We start from the raw sequence: 18,721 nt of genomic DNA on the forward strand, positions 1-18,721 counted from the left end.
AGCAAATATGCGTCACACATTTGCCTGGAGACGGCAGGAAAATATAAACCGTAGTTAAAGAAAAAGGAACATGTGGGTGAATGAGAGCATGAGAGAAGAGGGAGGAGAACAGGAAAGGAAGAATGGGGGGATGTTGAAGTGGGCAGGGTCTGAGAGGCCAGCTGTGATTGAGGGAGAGAGGCTTAGGAGGAGTATAAGTTCCCCACTTCCCTCTGCCAGCGTCACTTTCTAAGCCGGCCAGCAGCGAGGCTCCATTTCTCATTTTCAGTCTCTCCTTTGTTGTGCTTAAACATCTCGAAAAATGAGCTACAGGAGATCCACCATGCAGACACCTTCTGCCCACGTGTCCTTCATCCGCTCCACACCCTCCCAATATACTGCCAGCATTTATGGCGGTGCTGGTGGAAGGGACACCCGCGTCTCCTCTGTCTCCCGCTCCGGCCTGCGTTCTGGCGCCCCCATCATCTCCTCCTCATCTGCCTACAAGGTGAGCAGTGGAATGGGTGGTGGCATGGCTGGTGCTGCTGCATCCATGGCAGCCGGCGGTGGAGCCAGTGGCGCGATCCTGGGCAACGAGAAGGGGGCCATGCAAAACCTGAATGACCGTCTGGCCAACTACCTGGAGACAGTGAGGAACCTGGAACAGGCCAACCAGGAGCTGGAGATGAAGATCAGGGAGGCCTTGGAGAAGGGGGGACCTGACATGAGAGACTACAGCAAGTACGTCCCCATCATAGATGACCTACGCCAACAGGTAAACATAAGGATCAATGATGATGATGATGATGATCATTTAAAGTGGATGTGTGGATAAAAGAAAAAGTTCCAAAGGAGGGTGGGAGGCGTTAGTTATGGTTGGAAAGAGGGGATGTTGGTTGAAGTCAAGAGAATGCTGAGACAGATAGATGAGAGGAGGAGGCTCTAAATATTGAATTAAGAGGGTTAAAGGTGAGAAATTTGAGTCTTTGGATGCTTTGGATAAATGCTTACAGAGACCTCTGATATGAGGATCCTAAAAGTCAATGAATGCATGTGATGCCTCGTCATCACAGACAATGTTGCAAATGTAGGCCTACTTGTGGCCAACTATTACACAATCAGTCACATCGATGTATTCATTTTTTTGTCTTGTTTTTACCAAAATATGGCCAAATGTTCCATGGTCTAATGCTTACATTACAGTAAGATTGATAACGCTACACTGAGATGGCCAGCAGCATTGCTTTTGTGGGTTATCAAATTTCTGGCAAGAGAATGAAGGGTGTGGTAGCTATCCTCTTACCCTCCCCCCAAAAAACTCCCTCTCATGCCACAAACTGGTCAGAACTTCCTCTGATGAGTCACCAAAACCAGGAAAACCATAAAGCTTCATGAGAGACAGACCCAAAAGCCTGCAAACAATCAGCATACAACTTTTAACAAACAAGAGCATTTCCACATGGTTCTGCTTGTGAATGGTCACCCTACAAGCATTCTCTGGTGTAGGAGGTTTCCAATGTGAACCAGATGTGTAACAACACACACAAAGGATCCCACACTACCAGCATGTGTGTATATGCATATGTGCACGCGTGCGTGTGTGCTGGTTGTATAACAATCAACTCTAGTCAGTAGAGTCAAATGTCACATTCTTTGCTAGATTCCAGTTCTTCAATGCCAGATAATGACACATTGATGGTGGCTGCGCTGTACTTCATTTTTCTCAGCACATAAAGGGACAAGTATTTCCCCTTTCCTGTGAAACAGGATACCATGGATACGCATAAAAAATATTGACTCACAAACACAAATACATGCACTCACCCACCCCTGAAAAAACTTATAGTATATGTGCAAGTACATTTGCACATTGAGAAGAGACAGAGATAAAGACAGACAGAAAGACAGACAGAAAGACAGACAGACAGACAGACAGACAGACTGAGCAGTTGGGTAAAAATATGAGGGAAAGAAAAGTCTCTTTATGACTTACTGGACAGGAAACCCACTCTTTCAACAATGCTAAAACAAAACAGATTCAGGTTTGGCACAGCAAGATACCATTTTCCTGTTCCTCAGTTTGTGGGTTCCTCTTTTCACTGAACGTTACCATGGATTCAGACATGTTGTGGCCCCATTGTGTAATCTGAATCTGGGGTTTCTTCGTTACATAAGACATGGTGATTCAAAGCATATGTTTTATAGCTCTATAAAAAAAATTGCAAATCTCATGGTACATATTTATTGGACCAGACCACTAATTGATATTTGGAATAATAAGGTTACAAATTAACCAATCACTTGCTCTCTAACCAGGAACATGTAGAAAACTTTTATTCACTTACATCAACTGTCTAAAGAATATAAGGTATCATAATGCTAATCTTCTAATAAATCTTTTTTCTGCCCAGATCTTCGATAAGACAGTGGACAATGCTCGTCTTGTGCTCCAGATCGATAATGCCCGTTTGGCTGCTGATGACTTCAAAGTGAAGTATGTTGTTTTGTTTTTCATTTCACAGTAAAGTATGTCATGTTTACATAGCCTATTTATTTAGATAGCAACCTCAGCCCATATGAATGAATCAAGCTTGAGTGTCGGGAGTTTCAGACCTTGCACACCAGGAGATAAGACCCCATTTGATCAATATAGAGGTGGTCATGTGATCTAATATCAGAAAGAGATAGCATATCTGTCAGATTGGAGTATCTTTTCAGAAGCAGGTATGTACATATCTGTTGTGTGTGCAACATGTGAGTGGAATCTCAATTGTGCACAGCCGCCAGATTTCAGTGAAATTGCCTTTGGTCAAAGAGCCGTTATCTCCCCCAATCTACACTCAACAATCTAAACCCTGTGGCAGGAAAATCAAACATAGACAAGACAATACAGCAACCATTTCAATTACCATTGCAGGACTGGAAGGTGCTGCCATTTTGTGCCGTTATTCTAGAGGGTACAATGTGAATATAGGCACTGTGTCTAATCGAGATAGTGTCTATGCACTCCTACAGGTTTGATAATGAGATGGCCATCCGCCAGTCTGTGGAGGCAGACATTGCTGGGCTGAAGAAAGTCGTTGATGACACCAACATGGGCAGGATGAACATCGAGAGTGAGATTGAAGCCGTGAGGGAGGAGCTCATCTTCCTGAAGAAGAACCATGACAACGTGAGCTTACATCCAGATTAATCATTACAATTTACATATTACCTCTGCATTCTATTATCTTACAGTAGTAAATAACATCACAAATCTTACATTTTAAGTCATTTTAACAGAGCATTTATGCGTTGTTTGCATAACATTTCTTTCTTTCCTTCCATCCTGCAGGAGGTGATGGAGCTGAGGAATCAGATCTCTCAGTCAGGTGTGCAAGTGGACGTTGACGCTCCCAAAGGTCAGGACCTGTCCCAGATCATGGGGGACATGAGGTCCAACTATGAGAAGATTGCTGTAAAGAACGCTGAGGATCTCAAGCTGTGGCACGAAAATCAGGTGATACAGTCTTATGAAGGGTGGTAATACATGAAGAGAGTTAAAAAGAAACCATTGTGAACTATGTTGTCAGCTAACATCTTTTCCCTACTGTATCCCTCTGTCAGATTTCAGACGTGCAGGTGCAGGTATCACAGAACACAGAGGCTCTCCAGGGGGCCCAGATGGAGATTAGTGACCTATCCAGACAGGTCCAGACCCTGGAAATTGAACTTGCATCCCAACAGAGTTTGGTAAGCATTTCATGGTCTATTTTCTTCTATAATTTTCAATTGAACATGAAAAAATCTATATCATCCCTACCTAGTGTGCATTTTATGTCTGCTGGTTTAAATATTTGAGGAAATTATTTATAAAATCATCACAACTATCACATAACACTCAATTAGCAGTAGCAGCATCTTCTGTAAAATGTATTCAAACAGGCCTCCTCTATTATACTCTTTTCACCACAAGTTGGAGCGTCCCCATGTTGTCCCAAATCAAATTAGAGTTGCTTGATTAAACATTCTTTGGCATTCCTTCTTCTCATTCCCTCAACAGAAAGCCTCCTTGGAGGACACCTTACGCAACACCGAGCTGCGTACCAACATGGAAATGGAGAAGTACAACGGCATTATTGTTCGCCTGGAGGAGGAGCTAGGCAACCTACGCGCTAACATCCAGCAGCAGGGCCAGGACTACGAGGCGCTGCTCAACATGAAGATGAAGCTGGAGGCCGAGATCGCCACCTACAAGACCCTGCTGGATGGTGAAGACTTCAAGTAAGAGTCAGGAAGAGGTGGGGAAAAGGAGGAGAATAAGGAGACGGAGGCACTAATGATGATGATGATGACAATAATGACGATAACTCACTTGTTATGCATCATCATGTTATGCATTGCTTTGCATAGTTTAGTCAAGTTTTATTACATCGAGAAGTGAGGTATCAGTTCCAGCTGGTGGCTATCACATGACCAGTTCAATGTGAATCTTTTGAAAGTGAAAATGTTTCATTTCTGTTTTGTACAGGCTCCAAGATGCGCTGGACGATCTGAAGGCCATAAGCTAACTTGGAACAAAGGATTTAGGCAACCATCTCAACAATGAAAGCAGACCAACCCACACCATGAAAAGATTATGAAAAAAAACACCTACTGTTTTTAAGCCACAATCCATAACTTGTATGCTATGCTATTTAAGCAATTCTAGATCCAGGCATAGTCCCATACCACAGTGTAAGGGATATGGCTATTTTAAAAGCAACCATCAACAAAATAAAAGTTAATAAAATCTCATGTTGGCCAACAGATGTTGCTCTTGTGCATGTATTTATTATTGTCACATGAATGTGTTTCATGTTGTTTTGTGAGGAATCCTGTCACTCAAATGACCCAAATGTGTGATCTGATCTCTGTTGACATAAAACTTAGAAAGAACCGTTCCAATGAATAAGGCATAAATGACTACAAATCACATAATTTGACAGTAGGAAACGGGAAATGTACCTGTTAGTGTTTGCTTGGGGAGTGCAGCGGTGGGAAAAAAAACACAAAATTGTTTGGTAGAGCAAAAGTAATACCATGGTGGAGTAGTGCTGAAAAACAAATGTCCTCCAATCAAAATTCCAGGATGCTTAAGTAACAAGGCAACAGTTAACATGAAGTCCCTGTCTGGGCCAATCTGTAACAAATATGCCACCTTGTTTTGAGGTGTAGGATACTAATCAGTGTAGGATACTAAAATGGAGCATGACAGGCATCATTCCCTCAAGTTTCACCAAAATCTGATCAGTGGCGTCCAAGATATTGCGTGGGTGGACGGACTAATGTATAGAAGGACCGCGGGGCCAATCCATAGTCCCTCCCCCAATTTTTTTGTGGGGAACAAAAACAAAAAAAGGCTTAATGATGGTTAAATGTAGTTAAGTATCAAAACTAATGCTAAATATGTGGTACGTGCACTTCATTGTTGTGGCATTGCATTTCAGTGCAAGGAAACATTCAATATTAATGCATTATCATATATGGAATAAGCTATTTAGAAGCTGTTGGTGATCCATTTATGCCTGCATATACCTACACAAATCTTTGCACTCACATTTTCTCGTGGAGAAGAATGTTGACTTCCTTCAAACTTCTTTGCAACTTAATAATAGATCAATTAACTTCATTTTGAAATGGACCTACCATGGGGCTAAATTTTGTTTCTTGAAGAAAACAAACAGGCTATAGGGTTAAATTGCATTTGAGAGTTTTTAATATAATAAAAAGTTGGTTAAAGGTGAAAAAGTTGACTGCATTTGAAAAAGTTACAAGTGTTTACAATTTTTCCAACAGATTCTTCCATCCATTAATTTGTGTGGGGAAAATTAAGAATAAAAAATAAATGCATTAAAAAGTGTAAAGCGCATTTAAAAAAAAAAAAAAAATCATATCCATGAAGTACCTGAACATTTAAAGTTCAGACAGAATGTCCTTGTAGAAGTGGTAAGACTCCAACATTTTGGACAGAATAATAATAAAGAAATGAAGTGACTAGCATGACAGTTTTCAGCTACTTCATTGATACATAAATAATGACAGAAATGCAGTGAAAAACTAATTTCCCTGATTGGTGCAGAGATGCAGGTAAACAAGAGGCAAATCACTGGGCTGCAAGGGTCAGAAGGGAAGACAGGCTCGTCAACGACGAAGCGCGCTCCCGATAATAAACCTCTGACGCCTTCATCCGGGAACCTAGTACGAACTCGCTCTCCAACATGGCGGCGTCAGGTGAGGTTTATGTGGGTGAACGATCTGGGTCGGTTGTGGGGAATTTAGGGTGTATTACTTCGATACAACTTAACACATAGAGTTTGGGAAATGTTAAAGCCTCGTTGTGTTAATCTGTGTCGCTGTCCCGCGTGTATAAATAGGTCTGTTGGTTGTTTTGGCCCAGTAAAGACGCAGCGGCCGAAGCAAGGGATATGAGCGAAGCAGCGACTTGCACAATCTGAATATTTTTGCCTAGACATCACGTTGGGTCCTTCAGTAAGAAAACGAGTATTGGGATGTTTGTAGTTGTCGCTTTTATTTTTTTACAGCTCTTTGTATATTGGACATTGTGTGCCATGTTATGAAGTGTTGCCAACTGCGGGCAGAGCTGCCACATTGTGTCCGCAGCTACAGCTCGCCGTGGCGCTCAGATAAGCACCGGGCGCAAGCGCGGAGGAGGGGTTGGGCCGAAGAGTCCGGGCTTCCCGAGGAATTCCCCACGTGTGCAGCTCGGGTCCCTAATGTCGGTGTTTGGCGAAGTGGGGCCGCTGTGCGGGTCGCATCCTAAACCCCCCTGGCAGCTACACAACTTTGAGCCGTCCGGCTAGCTAAGTCTTGCTCCGGTGATGGCGCATTTGGGTTCTGGCGCAGCGACGAGCACTAGGCCCTAAAACCTAGCCTGCTAAGCAGGGATACTTCCCCCGTCAGCAGTCCTTTGCTGACTAAGCCCGCATAAAGACAATAGCGAGCTACTTAGCTAGCAAGCCAGTAAACGGTATGTTTAGCCTACTGTAATGGGTTGACAGCTGCTTTGCTATTCTAGCGTTAGCCAAAGTCAACACAGCCAAAAGTTACGCAGCTCCTTAGCTTGCTAATGTCATATTGCCATGAAGGGCCGAGAGCGCTACCAACAAGTAGTGTATTATGTGTTGGTGTTGGAGAGCACAAGTCGTCAGGACCACCGTGCCTGGTAATTGTAAACAGTGAGTTTGCATTATCTACCGGGCAGGAGTTGTAAACAGACCGTGTGTAGGCTTTGTGTGTGTAGGTTTTGTGTGTGTGTGTGTGTGTGTGTGTGTGAAAAGAATGTCCTGACAGCTGGGATTTTCACAATAAGCTTGCAGCCAGCTTTGTCGCTCCCTTTCCGCCTCGGACCAGACCAAAACAAACCAAACCTGCTCTATGAGACGAGCCGTTTGAAGCCCCCATAAGCAGCTATTAACTGTTTGTTATTCAAACAGGCGTTATTAAGATTGTTATGCAATGGATGCGCTACTCATGAATTCTGACTGCAAGGTAAATTCCTCACACACGCAGTCAACATGCAACTTGAATGTTTGAACATGTTGCAGTGGTTATATCTGTGTCTCTTGAGATGGGCAAGTAGAGGCAATAGGCCCAAGTGTTTAGTGATTCGTGTGTTTTTGACCTGCTGCACAGTGGCAGTTGCACAGGCAGACCACTCCCTGTGTGGAGTGGATCAATGGGTGCAGGGCAGATCTAGGGCCTGTCCGGCTTTGACCACATGTTGGACCAGGAATCCTCCAATAGGAAAGTAAGACAGTGTTTTCCTTATCATGGCTTGCACATTGAAGTCCCCTTATCTGGTCTGGATGGACCACAGCTCACCACAACACTGCAAATGGAGTGTTTGTCCACACTGCATCTCCATGTAGCTGTCCGCACAAGTGGAGGCATGCACAGGCCTTTTCAAAACCCAGACACTTGACGTGTTGGTGTAGTCAAAAAATGGGGATTGTTGTGGTGTCTTTCAGTGGTGCAACATGTCATTACTTTACCAGGACTTATCTGTACACAATATACCCTTGTGATCTTGTAATGTTCAAGATCAGACAAGTTTATAGCTGGGTTCAAATCTAAGCCAAAGAAGACACATCGACTGTCACTGGCTTGTAGTTTGACTCCCAAAATGTCCTGTAAACATCAACCGCTTACACAAGGCATGTCCATTCATGACATCTGCTACTATTCCCAAGCTCACTGTTTTGTTTTTTGTTTTTTTACCATTTCTAGTTTGCAAACAAGTGGGTTCAATTTAATTTTCAATTCAATTTAAGCAATGTTTTCTAAGTTATTAAATGGCTCTAATGCCTCATAGTCTTGTATTAAAGAAAGGATGGAGGTGAAGATCAAGGCATTGAGGACTTTTTTTTTACCCGACAGACATATGCTTAACTGACCTGTGGTCTTCCGTGTGTGTGTGTGTGTCTGTCTGTCCTCCCTCCAGCTAAGAAGAAGAATAAGAAGGGGAAGACCCTTACCCTGACTGACTTTCTGGCTGAGGACAGTGGAGGCAGCGCCCCGGCCCCTAGCTACCCGCCCAAGTCCACCAGCTGGGCAGATGAGACTGACGACCTGGACGGAGATGGTGAGCACACCAAATACACACACACAAAAATCCATGTCTTAGATCCCTAACTGAAAATAATTGGCCGTTATATGCCCCCAAAACCCTGAAATCTAAGAAGAAAAAAAAAAACACTGGTTTAAAGAAATCCTGCTGTAATCATAAACTAGGGATCCAGTGGTGGTTTTCACCCTCAGATTCCTGTCATGGTCAATGGTAAATTTTGGAGATTAGGAGTAATTGTTTAAAACTCTCCCTCCTCTCATCTCCCCATCTCTCCAGTCTCCACTTCCTGGCATACGGAGGAGGATACATACCGGGCACCGCCCATTGACCGCTCCATCCTGCCCACGGCGCCGCGCTCGGCCCGCGAGCCCAATATTGACCGGTCCCGACTGCCCCGCAGCCCACCTTACACGGCCTTCCTGGGCAACCTGCCCTATGATGTCACCGAGGACTCCATCAAAGACTTCTTCCGTGGCTTGGCTGTAAGTGTCACAAACTGTCACAAATATGCAGCGTAGAGGTTATAACGCCTGTATTCATAGCACTTACCGCTGCCACACCTCACTGTTTTGCAAGGCACCACCAAAGCGCCTCTGAAAGTGAAACCCAGCTGACTGTTTCAAAATATTGTTCTCAACAGGAACTTTGATCAGTGCACTTATCTGAAAATCTAGTCAAGTTGCCTGTCGTCCGTAATGTGAATGTTTTCTTACTGTGTGAAGTGTTTTGGTCCCCACTGACACATTGCCCTTGGGACTAGTTTACACACTGGAGGAGCAGTTGAGTGATAAGAACAGGCCACACAGGTCACCCTGGTTCACAATTTCCCTAAATCTATAGAAGGAAGCTTAAGGAGGGCATAATGTTGCTCAGCCTGTTTGGCAGTGTGCTAAAACATTGCCGGGGCTTTATGCTTGATCATGCCTTCCCTGTTTTTCAGGGGCTATTTAGTTCGTCTTGCTAGTTTGTCATTTACTTTTCCTGCAGATCGCCCAGTGCTCTCATATACTGTTATATTGCCCAGTACTCTCATATACTTATCATATAAGAGTTTCCCAACAGCATTTTAGCGCTAAGATAATTGTTGCTCTGTGAGACACCAAGTCCCAGTCAATGGGACATCATGGTAGCGATGGACCTTTTTCCAAGTTTAATTGAAATTCTCTCCACCGTGTTTCTTCATTCCCTTATTCCCTTCATTCTTTCATCACTACCAAGTCTACCAATTTCTTCCCTATTCTCCACTTGTATGCATACTATGCTATTTTCTCCTCCTTTTAGGGTGCTGCCTTTTAGGGTGCTGCTGCGTCATGTTTGGCTGGTCTCAGATCAGTCCTGTCCCCCATTTCATCAAGTTGTTGTGTCACTGTCTCCGTCTCCAGATCAGTGCAGTGCGTCTGCCCCGGGAGCCGAGTAACCCAGAGAGGCTGAAGGGCTTTGGCTATGCTGAGTTTGACGACGTGGATTCCCTCCTGAGGGCCCTTAGTCTCAACGAGGAGGTGAGAAGAAGCAACGAGAACCTGGTTTTGTGTTTTTTGCATAACGTAACTAGACCTGAATGAATAGATTTAAGATTTGCACCATAGTTTTATTGCACAATAAATCATGTTAGGATTTGCTACATGGCTTCATTGCTTAAAGATAGATATAGAAATTTAATGCAATGGGAATTACATGGTAGCACAGTCAAACAGCTTGCTGCTATATGTAAATAAATGAAAATGTGGTGTCATGTGGTCTATAATGAGTGAATTATACTGGAAAATGACTATTCATATTTGCTCCCTCTACTTGTTTGTGCCTGTAGAACCTGGGAAACCGAAGGATCCGTGTGGATATTGCTGACCAGTCTAATGACAAGGGTACATTACTACTATTCAAAATTTATAGGGAAGGCATCACATCTGACTAACAATAACTGTCCTTTTTTGGTACTGTTTTTTTTTTTTTTTTTGGGGGGGGGGGGGGGGGGGGGGGGGGGGCAGTAGATTAACAAGTACCTGAAACAAACTCTCATGTCTGCCTCTCAAGTGATTGAACAAATAGCAGTCTGTCTTTTACATCCCCATAATTAGGCTAATACACACTGTAACAAACAACACCTAACCTCTCTTCTGCACACCTCAGAGAGAGACAACGGACCTATGGGCGGCCGAGACAGGGGTGGACGCATGGCAGACATGGGTCCCGACAAGACAGACAGTGACTGGAGGGCCCGGCCCAGTGCAGATGCTGATGATGGACCTCCCAAGAGAGATGATGCCTTCGGAGAGAGTGAGTCACACCCAGCTTTGTTTATGCTTTATCATCCATAGTTGATTTGCATATAATCCCAGGGTAGTTCTCAGTAGTGGTTTTGGATAGATGGCACCTATTGCTTAGTCTCAATGATGTCAGTCCTAATCCTAGATTTAAGAAAAGACCAATGATACATTCACATCCTATGCAAATTTTGGTTGGAACAGTTTGTAAGATCAGAGTAATCATTTGGATAAATGCATTCAAACTTGTTGGAAACTGTCTGAGCAAGATGGAATGTTTTTTCCTCCGACTTTTTTGCCAAACTAACTTCTCAGCTGTAAAACATGAACTCAAACACTTAACATTGCAATGTCACCCACAAGAAAATGACAAGTATCTTGGGCAACCTTTGCTTGCCTGCCATAACATTTTACATGTCCAAAAGTGATAACTATGTATTGTTTATCTAAAATATTTTATTCCTTGTGCTGACAGCAAAAATGGGTGCATTGCTTCAATTTAGTTTATTTCTGCTTTTGTTGCTTCAGATTTCATAAATTGGGGTCTACCAACACATTTGCAAGTTGTATGTGTGGCATGTAAGCAAATCTGAATGGTTTTGTCTTCCGCCACCATGGTACTTGCTATGCGGGCCATTATGTCATCGTGGGGCTGTCTGTGTATAGACACGTTCTTGTGAAGATAATAACTCAAGAACAATACAAGATAGAGACTTCATACTGGCACCACACGTTCCCCCTATAAAGTAGATGATTGATGAGATTTTGGAGCCCCTTGCTGCATAAATTAGCATATTAATAAGGAAAAACGGATTTTCTTAAAACCACTAACTCTTTCATGCTTAATGGAGTTCATATTCATATTGCCATTGTGTTGTGTGAAGACAAGTGTGTTGACATAGAAATATTTGCTAATAATGCATTAATTATCTTAATTAATGACCTCATTAGCATAAATGGTAATGTCTAATATATCATGGTGATATGGTGACAAGTTAATATTTTGAAACTCCTACTTATCATGTGAAACAGGATAAAGTTTACAAAGTACCTCTTGGCTCTTGGTGAAGGACTTCTTGGACTCTTGATCCGGTGCAGTAGCACGTGTGGTTGGTTCTGGTGTATTGATGATTGTTCTCTTATGATGCCTGCAGGATCTCGAGACCGCTACGAGTCAGACCGTTATAGAGATGGGCCCCGGCGGGACAATGACCGCAATGACGGAGGAAGAGACCGCTTCCGGGATCGCTATGACGACAGGGATCGCAGGGATCGCTATGACGACAGGGACCGCAGAGACTACGACAGGGGAGGTGAGTTGTTTGGGTCCCATGTTGGGTGGATGATGAGGGCTTTAGATCCATCTGGCTTTGTCACAGATAGCTAGGCTTCCCAATCTCAAAATCTCAAAAAGTTTTTCAACATACAAATTATTGGTTTACATGACAGAATAACAACTGGTTTCTGTCAATTGCACGCGGCACAGCAGAACATCCCCAGCCCGATTGCCCTGCTGCACACCTGAACCTTGATTAGGATTGGGGCTGGTGGCTGCATTTCAAGTTTCCAATATCTTATCCATTCTGGTTTCATCTGTTCCTCATTGTCTTTGTGTCTCTCCTGTCCTCCCTGCCATCTCCCAGGTTACGACTCTCGCAGTGGTGGGGGTCGTCGTGCCTTTGGCAGTGGCTACCGCCGCGACTATGACGACAATCGGAGTAGCAATGACCGTTATGGAGACCGGGATCGCTATGGCGAACGTGAAGACCGGTTCGAGAGACGGGATGAGAGGCGCGAGGAGAGAGGTGAGGGTAAAGTGAAATCTATAAAATACTCCCATCTTTCAATATTGTTTATGATGTCTTGATGAATTCTTTTCTGATATTCTTGTTTTGATAGTTTCACAAAATAAATTGCCTGAATTCACAGTTTGAAGAGGAGAGTATACCATAACCACACCATATTGACCGTATCTTCTCCTCTTCTCTCCCCAGCTCCCCTGCAGAGGCCCAAGTTGCAGCTGAAGCCTCGCAGCGTGCCCAAGGAGGAGGAGCAGGGCGGGGGTGGTGGTGGTGGTGCCCCAGCAGCCGCCCCCAGCTCAGGCAGCAGGGCCTCGTCCATCTTTGGTGGGGCTAAGCCAGTTGACACAGCGGCCAAGGAGAGGGAGGTGGAGGAGAGGCTGAAGAAAGAGCAGGAGAGGCTGCAGAGGCAGCTGGAGGAGGACAAGAACCGAGGCCCCGAGCGAAAGCCCCGAGACAGAGACAGGTGAGAGGTTGACTGCTAACATTTAGTTGTTGCACTGTTTATTAAGCAGGTAGATGTGGCAGCATGTTGATTTAAAATTGCCATGCCCAATGACACGATGGGCCATGAAGACATTTTTGATCTAGGTGGAAGCAATCCAATTTGGGTTATTTTATATAATGAAATGATAATCAGAATAAAATTATGAACTTTATATTCCATGTTCTCAGAGGAGTTGGTTGCAGTTAATCCTGTCAATGAGTAGAATATATTTCAGGGAAGACTTTGGTAACCTTTTCTCTTCTGTTTTCAGGGACCCAAGCTGGCGGAATGAGGAATCCCATACTGAGCGATCTCGTACAGGAAGTGAGTCATCACAGCAAGGAAGCACTTCTGGAAGAGGTGAGATATCTGCATTCAATCAGTCTTTATTTCTATAGATCATTTTATTTAATGATGTAATGTAATTCAAGGTACCTAACAGAGAAATTGAACAAAGAGCTTGAATAAAATGGACTATAATAACAAGGGTATAAAAAGTTATACACGATTGAGAAAGAAAAGAAGACACACACAGAGAAATGTTGGTGTTGAAAGGTTGAAGCAAAACATTGAGATATTAATGGAATAAGAAAGATGGTGCTTTTTCATAACCCATTTTACTGTGTACAGGCAACCATATTTAGTCTGTTTTTAGACATTTCTTCTCACTACTACCTTACTTAAACTACGTCCTCCTCTTGTCCTCCACCAGTCTCACGCCGTCGAGAGAGTGAGCGCTCAGTGGAGAACGAAGTGTTCAGTGGGAGGGAAGATGAGCCCTCATCCCCTGGCTCCTCCCCGCGGCCCCCCTCTACCAGCTCCTCCAAGGAGCCGCTGAAGGTGATGCCTGCGCCCCCTCCCAAGGAGAACGCCTGGGCCAAGCGCAGTGCAGTCAGTGCAAGCTCTAGCGACGGGGATGGCCGTCCCCCAGTCTCCCCGAGTGGCACAACGCCCCCCAAGATCAGGTCAGAACACAACTCAGATGTGTCGGCTAGTCATTTCAGGAAAATGCTGTTCAGAAGTAGCCATTTTCATTCTATTTGAGGATTTTCTTGAGGGAGAAACAAGTGCTTTTTAAGCACAGATGGTTGAACAGACACTTCTCTGCGCATACAAAATGTAACCACCATTAGCTTGTGATCCTAGCTGACATTTTTAGGTTTTGTATTAGTGTTTTGTGTTTCTTTCTCTGACTGTTCTTTCTTTCTCTTTAGCTCCTCAAGTTCTGTGGATGAAAAAGGATCTGGAAAAGGTAAGGTCCACTAATGAGTGGTGTGCACGCTACGATGGGGATTTTTCCCTAACCGAACCTCAGTGCTGACCAATTAAGCCGTATCATCTCTGAGTGGGACTCACAAATTAGTCTTGTGTTCTCTCTCCAACCCCCGTGTCATAGTACCTTCCATAATTTCCACGTTCTTGCACCCTTAAGATTGTGGATTAGGTTGAACCTTTTACACAGTTTCCTTTTGCTCTTATTTCTAGGGAAATGGTACAGTTTTTATTGCACTGTTTAAAAAGTTGAAGAAGCTAGGCCTTCATGCAACCAAAAAACTCCTTGCTGATGCAATGACAAAATATGAGACAATGGAGACAGATTTGAATCTTTAAATTTAAAGTTCCCTCTTCAACTTGAGTACATGTTTTCTGAATGTGTGCATTTATCAAGGAGATAAAGTCAAGGTAGGAATGGACAGCCCTCATGGTAGGAGCCATGGTCCACAAGGGACACAGGGTCTGCTTGTTAACCCTGGACTTGTTCGATAGATCTATTAGGAGTGGCTATACAGGCAGAAACCTGCTCACTAAATCTGTCTGCTGAACGAGAACAAGGCCTTCGTTCAGGTTTTTTTATATCAACTTTTTTCCCAATGAAATTTCATTTTTGTTCAAATATGAAGATATTGGGCAGCAGACTCCGCAGCCATTGAGGGAAACTGGATTCCACGTCGCATTCAAGAAAGTGTGAACCACGCATTTGACCCTGCATCAGTAACTAAGGCTTCTTGAATCCAACCCAGTGGCTTTTGTATGCTCCAGTGTGGTGTGAGTGTAGTCTACTGTAGAAAGTCCACCAACCTCCTCTTCCTCAACTGTCTGGCCTCTCCTTACAGATGAGAACAAGGCTGATGGTCTGCGTCGGGACCGGGGCGCCCCAAGGGGGCGAGGGGGGGCTGCAGGGCCTGCAGCGGGGCGGGGCCGAGGAGAGGGGCCCAACAAAGACCGGCGAAGGGAGGCAGACAGGTCAGCCAACCAAAGCTAGCAAACTCCACATTAGCAAGACTTAAAGGAAAAATCCACCCTAAAACACTTCAACACTTGGAAAACAGCCAAAGGTGATGCACCTTGCATTTCTGGGTCCATTTTGTTGTTTGGTGGTGTATTTTTCTCTTTTCGTGGATAATTGGCCAAACGTAGATGGCGACGCTGCAATGGAGTTTAATAGGGGAAATAAATTCTTCTAAAATGTCAACAGTAAACATCAGATTTTGGTGTCAGTCCCTCAGAATCAAAGAGCTTCTTTCTAGAGCTGCCATTGTGAACCAACGTTCAATAGTTACATAGGAGAAATCCATCGCAGAAGAGGCAGAGAGACCAATTTCTCCATCGAGACTCAATCATCCATCATGCAAGGCATTTGCACAAGGGGCGCAACTCTCACTTTTTCTCCACTGGCAACAACAGCTAGCACCGGTTGGGGGTAATGGGAAAACACTTCATCACAGAATAACGCTTGGAATGCGTTGAACATCACAGATTGGTGATGTATGAGTGTTGGAGTATCCAAAGGTGGATTTTTCTTTTAAGACTGATTCAATAGTTAGAGTCAGGGTGGGAAATTAACCGTTTGATCCACTAGCCACTGTGTCTGGTAGATTCCTAAATTCTACCAGCCACTTTTTAAAATAATAGTGGAAGACTAAATATGACTAAAAAAAACAAAACATAAGCCACATGTTATAGGCTATAGTTTTTGTTTTTATTGAAGTATGTTCACAATGATGCAACACTTAAAGCATGACAAAAAGACGCTGCTTAAATGTAAAATAAACTCGTTCAAGACAGCACAGAGAGCACCACTTAACTGCTTTGAATGTTATTACAGTCTTGCCTTGCTCGTCATGGCGCCACTTCATTGAAATATCGCTTTTTGTTCTTTAGCCCCAATGTCTCCTCATTCGCTTGCTGCAACGCACCACCTCTCTTATCTGTATCTGCTGGCCTCTTAACTCCAACTACATGTTGCCACACTGCTTCCAGCCGGACAGTCGTACCTAGTCTCAGGTAGACTAGCTAACCTGACATGGTGGGCGGTGAGGCTGCCCTGTTTAATATTTTCCTAGGTAACGAGATGTCATTTCAAAACAGTTTGTTTTGAAACAAAGTTGCAAGTGTGGTGCCTGGGAGTATCCATGGGAAATAAATAAAGGCATATTTTGGGCGTAAACGGAGGGTAGTGTGTCACTGTGGGAGCTTCATAAAGGGTTTATTTACCAGCCACAAATTTACCCACCACATTCGTGTGGTGGGTGTTAGTTTCCCACCCTGGTTAGAACATGGGCTCTAATCTTAATCATTGGTAAAGTTATGGCATTGTTGTCTTGATGGTAAGAAACAGAACTATGAAGTAAAAGACTTCGTCTTTGCTGTGTGTGGCCTGTGGTTTCTGTTGTATCTGGAAAAATAAGTAATTGATAAGAGAAGTCTTTAGGGTTATGCTTTGAGTTGAGCGTTTTTGAGGATTTGTTATGTTAATTCAGATTTGTGTGTTGATAGTTCTAGTTAATCTAGGGTCTAGGTGCCTAGATTAAGGTGTTGACCACCGTGTAGATGTTAATTTACAGATTATGGAGGGGTGAAAATTTATAGTGCTTTTGTTTCTGTCCTGTTTGTTTTGAGAATTGGTAAAAATCCAACTAAAACGGCATAGTTTTTTGGGTCCAGTTGGTGCTTTTCTTTGATCTGTGTTGGTGTTTGTGCACTCACAGCAAGCTGCAAGCTTCAACCTCCCAGTGCTCAGCCTAGCCAGTAAAGTTTAACCTCTGTGTCCGTTCTGATTGTAGAAAGGACAACAGAAGAGACCGAGACTCGAGACCCCCACCAGAGCCAAAGAAATTCGAAGAAACTCCAACCCCTGTAAGTCCTGGACTCGGTGACGTCAATGTCTGACTCACCCTCACCCCTCCACAGTATAATTCTTCAGTACAGTCTTTTGCTGAAGCACATAGAGCCTCCCCTGTACCGATGTACTTTTCCAAAACATTTAGTTTTGTATTGGAAAAACAGCCCATCTTCAATTGGAAAACCCTTTCCCCCAAATGTCAATTCGCGTTGGCTTCAGTCCTTCTGTAAAGCTCCTCATGGTTTCATCTTTCCTCTTGCATATACTATGTTTGCTATTAGCATCTTAAGCTGCTGTATTGATTCTCCTCTTCTCTTTTATGCTCTGTCTTTTTTTAGAAGTTCAGCTCAGCCAGTAAATACGCCGCTTTGCTAATGGACGGAGAGCAAGGAGATGACGTCGAGGACGTTGAATAAAGAGAGAAAATAATGAGAGAAGACCTGAGAGAAGAGGAAAAATGGTGAACGAAGAAAAAAATCACATAAAATAAGAAAAAATCTCCTCACCTGGAATAGGCTCCTGGGAGGGCATCACTCCTCCCTCCTTTCCTCCTTCAAACCTATCCCCCAGAAAACCACCCATCCTTTCTCCCCTTCCCCACCTTCAGGACTTTTCAGTTTCTAAAAGAATAGTCACATACTGGACTTGTTTTAAATGGAAAAAGGAGTAGCTGACACATGGAAAAAAGATGGATAAAATTGAATTAATTGTAATAAATAAATGGAAAAAGTGGGGAAAAAATGAATTTGTATATTTGTGCATCACGGGTGTGGTAAAGTTAGCTACAGAAGTTGTAGCTTACTAAATGGAAGTTCTTTTTTTATTTTTATCAAACTTATTAGACTCATTGACTTGCATAATTCAGTTCCACTGCATAACTCCTATTCATTATAAGCCCTTTTTATTCATTACTGAATGATTTAATATTATGAAATGATTTGTAATTGATTTCTTGGCAAATTTATTCATGCAAATTGGTAGAGTTGTCTTCCATCGCTAACAATCATGAATGTTGAAAGTGGCTATTCATTTACAAAATATTTGTCAGTCATGTATCCATCATTCAACAAATTGTTGGTTTTCTGATGATTTAATTTGTTCTGAGCTATAGGATTCAGACAGTGTTACACAGGACTGTGTAACACACAGGAGTGACTTGCATATCAAGACTCTGAAAGAAACGTTTGCCGTCACCGCAGGATTCTCACCCAGAGAATTAATCCAGTGCCATCACTATTATCCCCAATCATGGTACACATGTTCCAATGTTTCTACACCTGCTGATGAAATGATATCAATTAAAGGGTCATATGGTCTCGTTTCCAGTCACCTAATATTCACTACAGCTGTTACAATGAGGTGGAAAAGCTAAACTTTTGGGGAAGGTCTAGAGTTGCCTATGGGAGGGTGTGAGGATTACTATGAGATTACATTAACTTGTCTTCCAATTTGCAATAAATTGGG

At 43.3% G+C, this 18,721-nt stretch overlaps 2 protein-coding genes across 7 annotated transcripts; both read left to right on the forward strand.

Annotated features, from left to right (window-relative positions):
- Positions 1 to 235: 235 nt before the first annotated feature.
- Positions 236 to 4,763, forward strand: LOC139652006 (keratin, type I cytoskeletal 18-like). 2 transcript variants are annotated; one of them, XM_071528926.1, is made up of 7 exons: positions 236 to 754; positions 2,391 to 2,473; positions 2,995 to 3,151; positions 3,314 to 3,478; positions 3,586 to 3,711; positions 4,022 to 4,259; positions 4,490 to 4,763. In XM_071528926.1, the coding sequence occupies exons 1-6, from the start codon at positions 302 to 304 to the stop codon at positions 4,244 to 4,246; spliced, it is 1,209 nt and encodes a 402-aa protein (XP_071385027.1). In that variant the 5' UTR covers positions 236 to 301; the 3' UTR covers positions 4,247 to 4,259; positions 4,490 to 4,763. The 2 variants fall into 2 exon arrangements, with proteins under 2 accessions (XP_071385027.1, XP_071385026.1); XM_071528925.1 differs by having other exon boundaries at positions 4,022 to 4,242.
- A 1,430-nt stretch (positions 4,764 to 6,193) lies between these two features.
- eif4ba (eukaryotic translation initiation factor 4Ba) lies at positions 6,194 to 18,578 on the forward strand. 5 transcript variants are annotated; one of them, XM_071528919.1, is made up of 15 exons: positions 6,194 to 6,231; positions 8,462 to 8,602; positions 8,864 to 9,069; positions 9,970 to 10,086; positions 10,395 to 10,449; positions 10,715 to 10,861; positions 12,003 to 12,161; positions 12,492 to 12,659; positions 12,843 to 13,113; positions 13,406 to 13,494; positions 13,847 to 14,099; positions 14,349 to 14,386; positions 15,249 to 15,378; positions 17,199 to 17,271; positions 17,596 to 18,578. In XM_071528919.1, exons 1-15 carry the CDS (start codon positions 6,219 to 6,221, stop codon positions 17,671 to 17,673), a joined length of 1,938 nt encoding a protein of 645 aa, XP_071385020.1. In that variant the 5' UTR covers positions 6,194 to 6,218; the 3' UTR covers positions 17,674 to 18,578. The 5 variants fall into 5 exon arrangements, with proteins under 5 accessions (XP_071385020.1, XP_071385021.1, XP_071385023.1 ...); XM_071528920.1 differs by having other exon boundaries at positions 12,492 to 12,653; XM_071528922.1 differs by lacking the exon at positions 15,249 to 15,378.
- Positions 18,579 to 18,721: the final 143 nt, after the last annotated feature.

This window comes from Centroberyx affinis, unplaced genomic scaffold (genome assembly GCF_046629955.1).
Source record: "Centroberyx affinis isolate AG114_WGS23_722 - 3 ecotype Tasmania unplaced genomic scaffold, CSIRO-AGI_Caff_v1 ptg001738l_1, whole genome shotgun sequence".
Lineage (NCBI taxonomy): Eukaryota > Metazoa > Chordata > Actinopteri > Beryciformes > Berycidae > Centroberyx > Centroberyx affinis.

Coding starts and splice junctions, on each gene's coding strand:
- eif4ba (XM_071528919.1), top strand. Junction 14,100..14,348: donor ACAACGCCCCCCAAGATCAG/GTCAGAACACAA, acceptor CTTTCTCTTTAG/CTCCTCAAGTTCTGTGGATG. Junction 14,387..15,248: donor TGAAAAAGGATCTGGAAAAG/GTAAGGTCCACT, acceptor CTCTCCTTACAG/ATGAGAACAAGGCTGATGGT.
- LOC139652006 (XM_071528925.1), top strand. CDS start 302: ATGAGCTACAGGAGATCCACCATGCAGACACCTTCTGCCCACGTGTCC. Junction 2,474..2,994: donor GCTGATGACTTCAAAGTGAA/GTATGTTGTTTT, acceptor GCACTCCTACAG/GTTTGATAATGAGATGGCCA. Junction 4,243..4,489: donor CTGGATGGTGAAGACTTCAA/GTAAGAGTCAGG, acceptor TGTTTTGTACAG/GCTCCAAGATGCGCTGGACG.